At 40.4% G+C, this 12,077-nt stretch overlaps 1 protein-coding gene across 2 annotated transcripts in view; it reads left to right on the top strand.

Annotated features, from left to right (window-relative positions):
• The window catches only part of CHST11 (carbohydrate sulfotransferase 11), a 183,858-nt gene that overhangs the window by 79,990 nt on the left and 91,791 nt on the right, over nucleotides 1-12,077 (top strand). For both annotated transcript variants that reach the window (XM_087968419.1, XM_026693365.2), the window contains exon 2: nucleotides 3,890-3,975. In XM_087968419.1, the coding sequence (XP_087824545.1) occupies nucleotides 3,890-3,975 (86 nt within the window). The remainder of the gene's footprint in view (nucleotides 1-3,889; nucleotides 3,976-12,077) is intronic.

Here is a 12,077-nt window from a genome sequence, read left to right as displayed (position 1 = left end):
TACCCTCAGATGCTTTGGAGAATAGCTTGACTCCCTCTTCTTTCTGGAAGCCCCTGAGATATCGGAACCCTGCTATCATGTAGTCCTTCTTTTCATCAACCTAGACATACCCAGTTCCAGCAGCTGTTCTTTATATGTTTTAGCCTCCAGTCCCCTAATCATCTTTGTGGTTCTTCTCTGCGCTCTTTCTAGAGTCTCAACATCTTTTTTACATCATGGCGATCAAAACAAGGGAGTTAATATGTGCAGTATCACCCATGCCTGGGGGATATTGTTTCAGAAACTGATTAAAAACCTATTGGGACAAAACTTTTCACAAGCAAACACAACAGAAAGTAAAGTCTGTCAAGGTGTTTCCAGTTCTTTTAAAAGATTAACCGCTATCTTGACCAGCCTTTTGGACCATCAGTGTCAGGAAAAGTGACTTTCACTGCAATCACTCACAAAACTGCAGTAATGAAACCTTGATTTAATAAGCCACCATTCGCAAGAGATGAAGTGAATCAAATTTATTTTCAAATATATCCCCTCAATGCTGAACTAATTGATTCCATCCAAAACCATGTGCATGAATTAAACATACGTTATTTTTACATAATTCATTTGTACCTATTTATTTCACTTCTGTACATTTATGTCATTTTATTCATCAGCCTGAAACCAGCCAGAATTGAAGCCAATTTGCAGAAAATTGCATTATGAGGTCAATGCAAGGATTACTTCAATTGATATAAATGATATTTATAGAAATATAGTGAGAAGTTAACTATTAAAATATCATGGAAAAGTTAAGTGAGATATAGTTCACAAAGCAACTCCTCAATACCTGTATATTTTAATGATGTAAATTGCAACTATAACTATATAAACAATGTAAATACAATAAAATTACTAGAAAAAGGAAAAAAAACAAGACCATAGTAGTAGTCTCGCTATTTACATTGATTTCTCAAAAATAGGAGCATTTGTATTTGAGTGAAAACATAAAAACAATACAAGTATGATAAATTTTAAAGATCAGTCTATTATTTCTAGCTTTGGTAGAAAATTCTGTTCTGCCATTTAGCTAACATATTTTCATGCCATTTTGCTTTTTGTCTGATCTGCCAAAGACTTTTTGACAAACTCCCTGCATAAATGTTCCTGTTTGCTCACTTGACTTCACAAGGTGGAAAACTGGGTTGACCTTGTGCTATATTTTTCAGCAGTATTTGCTGGTTAATATGAGAGCTTCAGTACAAAATGCCTGCAGGACACCATTTTCTTCATGGCCATGTACATCTCTACAGCTCTGAATTCCTCACAGGAATCCAATTATCTTTCTTTAAATAGTGAGATTTTTTACATATAATTTAATTCACAAATTCATTCATGCCTGCACAGTTTCAAAGTTCTGGAATAGGTAGAATTGTGTCTTTTTTTAAATGTTCAGTTTCACTCTTAGAGCAGCAACATCTGGAGATGAAGAGATGAGCATCAAAATCATTGCCAGTCTACTGCTCTACTTGGAATATGTAGTATAGCATTTAAAATTGAGGATTATTTCCCTGAAAACATTGCGACAGTAGTTATAAGATATGAGGAACATTTTTCTGTAGAAGCCTGCCAATTATTGGTAGCAATGTTTAGGTAATTCATTTTTAAGTAGACAAAAAGGAGAAGGTTTTTAGGAAGTGGAAGTAAACCATTATTAGAGGTCCACTGTTAAAAAAAAAAAAGCTTTTCACTGATATTCTGCCATATAATAATTATAAATCACCCAGAGTCCTACACTGCTGTTGCTAAGAGACACATTTCTCAGGATCCAAGTATCCATCTTCTTGTGATGTGTAAATATCATTGTAGTAACTGTCCTTGCTAATAGTAGAAAACCCCACCGTTTGATACCATCAAAATGTCCATTCCAGGACAAATTTTGCAGCAGGCAGGAATCTGAGGGAAGCAGTTTCACTCAGTTCACACTGACATGAGTGATCCTTACTTGGAAAGGTGGCACCTTCTACTGACTGAAGCTGGAAGCTTCAAGTTGTTCCCAGGGGTGCGATTCAACAACTGGTTCGGTTTGAGCATTTGCTACTGACCTCCTCCAGCAATCCCTGTGTGTTAAACAGCTGACGCATGGCAATCCCCTATGCCGCGCGAATCAGCTGTGCTTGAAAAACAGGATATAAAGCACAGCCTAGAGCCTGGGCAGGCGGGCCCAGCAGCTGACTGTCGGAGCAAACCGAACCAGTTCGCTCCCAGCTGATCCTCGGAGCTACCGGTTCTGGTTGTTCCCTACAGAAGAACATTTTTATTCCAGGTTGCTGTATTTGTGCCTGCTAAAGACTAGTGATTATTACCTTTCATGTGTTGTAATTTTAAGTAATTACTCCAATTAACTATTTGATTAAACAGTTAATTAAAATTATAGCACATGGTAATATCCATTCATTTGAACTGTGAAGAAAAATGAAAACATATAGAATTGATTAAGTGTTTGGATTTTATTAAGAGCATGCAGGTACAAATTTGATAATTAAATAAGCAGGCATAATTACTTGTTTATTGAAGCCACTCAAGAGCCTACCAAGCTGTGGTACACTTCTGTGCAAAGAAGGAAAAGTCACATGTCGTTACAGAAAAATACCTTTTTAAAATATGGCTGTTGAAATTAAGATTTATTTTTTAAAATGTTTGAAATCCAGATGTGGATATTCTATCTCATTTCTGCAGAGTCTCTCCTGTTTTTGATATAGATTTTAATTTGATAAAAAATAAACTTGCCTCAATTTATTTAAAGTATTTCCTTAGATTGTCTTTTCAGGCATATATCACAACGCTAATGATACGTCACTTTATGGTGCACAGAGGCACATACATAGTGATTTCTCCTTTTGCTTTTCTGCCACAATATGAAACCTTAGTCCACTATTCCTAAAGACAGACCGGCCTTGAGGATGGAAGTTTGCTGGCGACTAAAAGCACCACCAGAGGTGGAATATGCTTTTTGTTGGTTCTCCTGTCACGTAGATGGATCTCTTTATCTCTAGCCACAATTTTTCATTTGTGAAGGACACCAGGTTTTTCTACTATGGCCTTTAGCTAAATTAAATCTGGTAAAATTCTCCTCTGTTTTCTTTTTCTTTTTAAAATGTTAGATCTTTGATAATGTTATTGCAAAATGAAAACATATGAAAATACAATGCAAAACATCCTCCTTCAAATGCTTAGGCCTAGAGTGAGGTTTTGTTTTGTAATTTGTTTCATCTTTACATGGGTTTTTTAAAAAAAATATTTTAGTGTTTTGGATAAAAGTATTGCAATGATCAATGTTTTGGGATGGTTCAAATGCAAGTAATGTCATATTTCCGCTTACATTTACATCTGGTTTTTATTATGTGAAATATACATTTTGTAAGAGTGTGTATGCCTGTCTGTATCTCAGTTGTTAAAATACACATAGCCCTCGAGTTATGACCACCATAGAGCCCAAATTTTTTGTTGCTAAGCGAAACATTTTTGCCCCATTTTACAATCTTTCTGGCCAATGTGAATCACTGCAATTGTTAAGCTAGTAAAATGGTTGTTAAATGAATCTGGCTTCTCCATTGACTTTGCTTGTCAGAAGGTTGCAAAAGGTGATCATATGACCTCCGGGACGCTTCAACCATCATAAATATTAATCAGTTGCCAAGCATCCAAGGTTTCATTCACGTGTCCATGGGGATGCTGCAAAGGTTGTAAGTGTGAAAAATGGTCATTAGTCACTTTTTCAGTGTCCTTGCAACTTCGAATGGTCACTAAATAAACTGTTGTAAGTCGAGGACTATCTGTACTTAATTCTTCAATGTATGCTTTGAATCTAGGTTAGCAATTTGTCCACTAATTTCAGTTTATTTTCTATCAGTAATACGTAGGAATAGCTTTGGGATGGACATCTGCTGCCGAAAAGGATCAAGAAGCCCATTACAAGAACTCTACAACCCAACCCAGGTGAGTTCCCTCCAGTCATTCTGGAGACACTGTTCTTACCCCTTCTACTCTACTCTACTTCTACTGCTATTGAGCCATGGTGGCACAGTGGTTAGAGTGCAGTACTGCAGGCTACTTTTGCTGACTGCCGGCTGACTGCAATTTGGCAGTTGAAATCTCACCAGGCTCAGGGTTGACTCAGCCTTCCATCCTTCTTCCAAGCCAAGTAAAATGAGGACCCAAATTGTTGGGGGCAATATGCTGACTTTGTGAACCACTTAGAGAGGGCTGTAAAGCACTGTGAAGTGATGTATAAGTCCAAGTACTATTGCTATATAGCAGGGGCCTTCAAACTTGACAGCTTTAAGACTTGTGGACTTCAACTCCCAGAATTCCTGCTCCAGTCATGTTAGCTCAGGAATTCTGGGACTTGAAATCCACAAGTCTTAAACTTGCCAAGTTTGAAGACCCTTGCTATATAGTGAAGTGCATTAAGATGCCAAAAAAAAAGGATGTCCTACCTTTGCTTATCTCAGAGTGCCCGTGAGTCCTTATCTTCTGTGGACAGAGCAGTAAAGTAGTGACAATACCTGCAGACTTACAGCATCTTTGTTTTCTTAATTGTTTGGAAGTAACTGCTGATGGTGAAAATGAAGATATAGAGGGAGAGAGTGAAAAACCTCACCATGGTGCTAACTGAAACCTGTTCCAGAGGGGGGAAATGTATTAACCTCTTGCATGTAAAGGAACAGTGTTTGTGCACTTTAACCACTAACACATTTCATTTTAAAGCTTTTGTGGATCACAATTCACTTCATTGGATGTTTGGAATATTGTCTTGAGAAAGGACGTATTGTAAACATAGTGTATGTTGTATCTCCCCCTGTTATTTGTGGGAGAGTGAAGGAGGGAATTGTAAAAAGAAAGATATTAAAAAGTAGTGAAATTTATTGTAATTGTAAACAAAAGAGGTAGTTAGATTTGGCAGATATTCTCTACCAATCAGCTGGTTTAAACATGTATTGTAATTAAACAAGATATCTGTATGTTCTTATTCACATATGTGTTCAATTATTTCAGGTATCAGAGAAGTAGAATACAATCCCCATTTTCTGTTGCATCTTGGAAGAGAAAGTCCTTTCAGCGATTGCAAACATTATAGGAAGTAGATGATTTGGGAAACCCAACTCTTCTTTAACATACTAATCTAGATTAGTCATCTACAAACTACCAATTACTGTAGTTTGGCAATAAAGCTTATGTGGCAAAAATTATTCTTAGGAATTGAACATATATTGCTCCTTTACTTAACGAATAATACCCATAGCAAGATTTTGTTACTGTAACCTTAAAATAAGGATAGTTTTAGCACTCCTGATTGGGACTTCTGGTGTGGAGTTTCTTGAGGGGCTGATATCAATCTTGCAAGTCTGAAGATACATTTCTTCCTGCTTGTTTTATGGCCCAAAGAACTAGGGAGGATTCATTCTGAGATACAGGTAGATCTCGGCTTACAATCACAACTGAATTTATATTGCTAAGTGAGAAATTTGTTACGTGAGTTTTAACCCCATTTTACAACTTTTTTGCCACATTTGTTAAGTGAATCACTGTAGTTGTTAAGTTAGTAAACTGGTTATTAAGTGAATCTGGGCTCCCCATTGACTTTGCTTGTTAGGAGATCACAAAACAGGATTTGTGATGACCCAGGGTGGGATACCAAATAAACGCAGTCACAAAAAACAGGTGAAGCCCCTTTTATTCCTTCACTTTGCTTCCAAGCTCCTAATATCTTTGACAGAAGACAAAAAAACTCCACACAAGCAGTTACAAGAAGGAGGGGAACAAAAAAACCCACAAACCAGGCAAGATAAGGGCTGGAGGAAGTCCACAGATAACAGAACAAACACTGGGAGGGACACCAAACTCAGAGAAGAACCATAAACTAGAGATATTTCCATGCTTTGTTTCCAGCATTTGCCTGTACGCATGTCCGTCCTCTTATTCAGTTGTCACAGCTGCAGCCCATGAAGAGGATCAAGGCACTCTCCTCCTGAGTAGACCACGTCTTTCTCTTATCCTCTCTTCCCTGTGTGCCCTAGGATGGAGAGGGGATGGGCCTGGGTCCTCCTCTGACTGCCCAGCCGGCCTCTGACCTTCCCCAGCTTCCTCCACAACCCCCGGAGCCACACTTCCACTCCCTGTCATCTGTTCCTTCTTTTCCCTCAGAGTCAGTCTCCACCAGGGGCATGACAGGATCAGGTGACCTTGGGACACTGCAACTGTCATAAAATATGAACATCTGAATGTAAATCACAGGATCATGGGGATGCTGCAACAGTCATAAGTGTGAAAAATGGTCATAAGTCATTTTTTTCAGTTCCTTTGTAACTTTGAAGGGTCACTAAATGAACTGTTGTAAATCGGGGACTAACTGTATTTCCCACCCCCACACTCTTTCTGAGGGCTTCGATGCCTCTTATCTCACCATTGCTTAATCTGTGATTCTTCCTCTTCCTCCTTATTCTCATAGACTGTTACACTATGGTTTTATGTTAGCAATGGATAGCGGGCACTCTAACCATATTTATTAGCATCAAAACTTGCTGATTATACAGTATATTTATTAACAATGAACAACATTTTGTGAAAATTGGTCAGATATTAACAGAAGTGTCCCATAATAAATCTCCTAGCTAGATTTAATAAGTCACTAAGTGATTGAAATATTAACTTGACCATAAATTGGGCACCCTTTCATTTTTAACAGAAGTGCTAGAAGTTGAGAGATGCATAATTGCCATAATGTGGGAGTATTGAAACTGCCAAGATATTAATATAATGTCATTAAGTGAGTCACAGTTTTACTTGAGATTGTATAAATTAGGGCAAGCCCTATGTATTGCTAACTGGAAGAGGTAAATAAAACTATCAAAAGAAAGAGAGTAAATCTGCCAAGAGGAAATAATAAAATCTATATTTATGAATGATTTATCTACTTACTAAAATCAGATGGATTCTGGCTTATGAATTTACAATACAAGATCAGTTTTAAAAAATGATTTAAATAACAATATATATATTCCAATTAGTAATTTAAATATCAAAGATAATAGCTAAATATAATTTACGATTTGCTGATTTACCATCAGTTTGTAATTAATATGCCCAGGACTTCTGGAATAGCCATGCTTTCACCTTTTTCTGCAAGATCCTGAGAAAGGAGAAACTCCTTATTTTAGATAGCAAGCTGAAGGACAGAAGCTGCTACAAAAAATACTCACTGTAGGGTCCTCTCCTACCATTCCTCTTGGGAGGAGGAAGCTCTAAGTAACCAATCCTTAGTTGTTTGGGTAGGGAAGAGTAGTCTGTAAGATATCCAGTTTCTAAGCCAGGGGTATCAAACTTGCGTCGTCATGGCGGCATCATGTGATGTATCTGGACTTTTTCCCTCTTTACTAAATCGGGCGTGGGTGTGGCCAGCATGTGATTCATCCGGCCCGTGGACCACAAGTTTGACAGCCCTGTTCTAAGGTGTATATAATCTATGTAAGCGATAACTACCCTGTTTCTCCAACAATACGGCCTCCCCCAATAGGAAGTCCCAGCATGTTTTATAGGCATGAAATAAAATTAAGCCCCTCCCCCCCAAATTAAGGCCTATATTAAAACATGCGAAATGGGGGATGGTGGGGGGCTTGCCATTAGGAAGTACTTTTGTTGCACACCGGATATGGTGCTGCCTGCGTTGACCCCGATACGAAGTGCTCCACCAACGCTGAGGTCAACATCCAAGCCGCCGCTGCCTGCCCGCCCAAAGATGCAAGGGGGGAATTAAGTCACCCCGAAAAGACAGCCTAGCCATTTTTTCGGGCTCAAAAAAAATAAGACCCGGCTTTATTATATGAGAAACACGGTAGCACTCTGAATTGCACTTGGAAAACTACTAGTAACTAGGCAATTCCTGCAACAGTAGTATAAAATGGCAATATTCTGAGTATTGCATATGCATATACCCTAATTTTGTGGACCAGCTGATCTTCATGAACAGCTCCATGTAAACTGAGTTTTAGTAATCCAAACTAGAGATGGCATGGCCATTTTCATGCATCCTGTTTCAGATAAGGCCACAAATGGCACTTTGTCAGCTCCTGCCAGTTTCCAACTGCTTTTCAAGCAGGAGGTGTGATTTTGGGAAGATCTCCAAATTGTGCTTCATTTCTTTCTGAACTGCAATCCCATTAATAAACAAAGGTGCAGCATTCCTGGAATCAATCAGTCTGTGAATCAACAGCCATTCCATTTTGTTTGGGTTGAGTCTCAGCCTGTTTTTCTCCATTCAGCCCCAGATAGCCTCCATATACCAGATCATGCCTTCTACTGCATTTCCCCATGGACCTGAGCTAGAGATATATAACTGAATATCAGCAATGTATTAATGATACCTCTATCTGAACATAGAGGTAACTTCTCCCAGAAGTTTCATGATGATAGTAAACCTTTACCTGTTTTTAGTGAATAGGTGGTGAGGGAAATTTATTCTAACCTCTATTTCTGGGTTTCTGGGTTTCTGGGTATATTGAGAAGCATACAGTATGTGCTTGCTATTTCCCAGTTCCTATCGCTAAAAGTTATAAAATAGGATACAAGCATGAGACCTTTCAATAGATCTGAATTCCACAGAACCAATGAATGTAACTGTATCCTGCTCTTTTGTGGGTAAGCAGTGAGTCCAGTTTGAGAATACTATTCTCTTTCATTCCTTTCTAATTATGTTTTCTCCAAATATTCGCCATTAGAATTCCTTCAGTGTCTTCCAAGTGGGGAGAGCTAAGTAGAGTCAATGTTTAAATAAGGCCAGAATTTCTCATCGTCATGATTGAATGGGACTTTTTCACAGATAGAGATTGCCACCAGTACACTGGCATTTCTGTTCATGTTGGATTGAAGGAAGGGGAAGAGGTGGGGAGAGAGAGGAAGGGCAAGAAATGGTAAGACTCTAGAGAGCATTCAGCTACCTTTTTGGATAGCCTTTGTGTATATAAATAGAAAGAGGGCACATGGCGTAGAAATATTCCAACAGTGCACTGTTGACATTCACAGTTTCTTTCAGAGGAGAGAAAATAGCAAAAGAACACCGGGCGGGAGAGGTGAAGTGAGGTGAGCATCATGAATAGCCATCTTGAATGTCTCTCTCATCGCTTTCAGTTACACAGCTTGGAGCAGGTATTTTAGAATTGCACAGATGCAGGAAAACTCAAGAAGGCAGTTTTCTTATTAAGAAATATGCAACTTCTGATGAAAGGAGCTTCTTTCTAGATTTTCTTACCTGATAAGACCCCTTTGGGAAGCCCACATATTACTGTTCTTGCAAAACAATTCAGATAACAGATAATCAGAGTTGGAAGGTACCTTATAGGTCATCTAGTCTAGCCCCTCGCCCAAGTGGGAGACCCTCCACCATTTCTGACAAATGGCAGTCCAATCTTTTCTTGAAAGTCTCAAGTGATGATGCTCTCACAACTTCTGAGGGCAAGCTTCCATTGATTGATTGTTCTCACTGTCAGAAAGTTTCTCCTTATTTCCAGGTTAAATCTCTCCTTGTTCAGTTTCCATCCATTATTCCTTGTCTGGGCTACAGGCACTTTAGAAAATAGCTTGACCCCCTCCTCTCTGTGGCAGCCCCTCAAATATTGGGACACTGCTATCATGTCTCCCCTGGTCCTTCTCTTCACTAGACTAGCCATGCCCAGTTCCTGTAACCGTTCTTCATATGTTTTAGTCTCCAGTCCCCTAATCATCCTGGTTGCTCTTCTCTGTACTTTTTCTAGAGTCTCAACATCTTTTTTATAATATGGTGACCAAAACTGGATGCACTACTCTAGGTGTGGTCTTACTAAGGCTTTATAGAGTGTTATTAGTACCTCACTTGATCTCAATTGTATCCCTCTGTTAATGCAATTTAGGATTGCATTAGCTTTTTTGGCTGCTGCTGCACACTGCTGGCTCATATTTAGCTGGTTGTCCACTAAGACTCCAAGATCCCTCTTACAGTTACTGCTATTGAGCCTGGTTTCACCCAGTCTATAGGTGTCCTTTTGTTTTTTCTTGCCTAAGTGTAGGACTTTACTTTTCTCTACACTGAATTTCATTTTGTTAGATACAGCCCAGTATTCAAGTCTATCGAGATCCATTCTTATCTCTTTATAGTCCTTGGCGCTCTCTGAGCTTGGTTATTGGTGTGCAGTTGTCTCATTACCTGTCTAGTTAATAAAATGTCCGCAAGCCAACAGCCAAGCTGAGGGAGCACCAAGGACTCTACAGTTTGACCCTGGGCTACATATATTCTCTTCTGACAGAATTCTTTATCTCAGCCTGTCAGCCTTGTAAGGCAGTCTATGCAAGAAGCAGACCCAGAAGTACTAGCTCTAACTTTATTGTAAGGTTACAGTAACAGAATCCTGCAAGTCTCAGAGTGGGTCTCTCTCCTCTTGCCTTTATAAGTCCAAAAACTAGGGAGATTCTGAGATGCTTGCTATGTCCCCCCCCCCAATTCCTTCTGCAGAAACAGCTACCACTTATCTAACCATTGTCTAATCCAGTGATCCGCAATCCTGGCCCGAGGGGTGGGGGAGAAGAGGAAATCACCTTTTGTGAGTGGCAGGCACATGCACAACTCCACTTGCACCTGCACTTGCCACTCGCACAAATGGAGCTTTGCACACCACGCAAGCCTGTCACTCACACAAAGCCATCCCCTCTCCCCAGTTGGGCTGCCAAGCTGGAAAGGTTAGACGGAAAAGCTGCTCCCAGACTCCTCCTGACATACTTTATAGATATTGGAGGAAACCCCAGCATTTCAGCCATTAACAGAATAGAGTTAACGTTAACATTAACATTAATTAACATTAACAGAGTTGGAAGGGACCCTGGAGTCTTCTGGTGGAAACCCCTACTCAAACAGGAGACCCTAAACCAAGTAGAGTTGCTTGCACATGCGTGATCACCTGCCACTCACATGGCCCGGTTCCAAATGGGCTGAGGCCCAGTAGTGGCCCGTGGCCCGTGACCCAAGGATTGGGCACCCCAGTCTAGTCTGTGACTCTTCGTTCTGTCTCCCAAGGTCATTTCCATCTACCTTTTTTGCAGCTTTTTCTTTCTGAGCAGAGAGAAGAAAAGAGCTTCTTCTTTGAGGCAGATCAGAATACCAGTGACTTGCATATGCTGCTTCTTTTCTAATTACCCCCAGAATATATTCTCATGTTCTTGTTAGGTCTTTCTAATCAATCCTGAAGCGTAGTGACTTCAGGAACCTCATGAGCTCCGTTTTCGACTGGGATGGCCTACAACCCTCTGCCAGTGAAAATGGAGCCCCTGGTGGGGACTGACCCTGAGGAACAGCCGATGGGGAGTGGAAGTGTGGCTCCAGAGGTTGTGGAAAAGGGGAAGGGCAGAGGCCGGCTGGGGAAGGGCAGAGGCCGGCTGGGCAGTCAGAGGAGGACCCAGGCTCATCCCCTCTCCATCCTAGGTCATGCAGGGAGGAGAGGATAAGGGAGAGACGTGGTCTACTTGGGAGGAGAAGGCCTTGATCCTCTTCATGGGCTGCAGCTGTGACAACTGGATAAGAGGACGGACATGCATAAGGGCAAGTGCTGGAAACAAAGTGTGGAAATATCTCTAGTTTATGGTTCCTCTCTGAGTTTGGCGTCCTTCCCAGTGTGTGTTCTGTTATCTTGGACATCTTCGAGCCCTTATCTTGCCTGGTTTGCGTTTTTTTACTCTTTATTATTTATAGGCATTTTTAGTTTAAATGGTATTTCCTCCTTCTTGTAACTGCTTGTGTGGGAGTTTTTTGTCTCCAGACAAGGATATTTTGAGCTTGGAAGCAAAGTGCAGGAATAAAAGGGGCTTCACCTGTTTTTTGTGACTGTGTTTATTTTGTATCCCACCCTGGGTCATCACACTCGGAGGGGCCATGCATGGCCCTCGTGAGCTCTGTTTTCTCTGGGAGAGGCCCAGCGGTCCGGTCCTTCTCTATTTCCAGGGCAGGTCCATGGGCTTGATCTAAGCACCTGTGGGCTGGATCTGACCCCCGGGCCTTGAGTTTGACACCCTTGATATAG

The sequence above is a fragment of the Notechis scutatus genome, chromosome 6 (assembly GCF_049901735.1).
Source record: "Notechis scutatus isolate UNSWTSFEM ecotype Mainland chromosome 6, rNotScu1.2, whole genome shotgun sequence".
Classification (NCBI taxonomy): Eukaryota; Metazoa; Chordata; class Lepidosauria; order Squamata; family Elapidae; genus Notechis; species Notechis scutatus.
The sequence above is the reverse complement of the archived record's forward strand: the minus strand, read 5'-3'. Positions and strand labels throughout refer to the sequence as shown.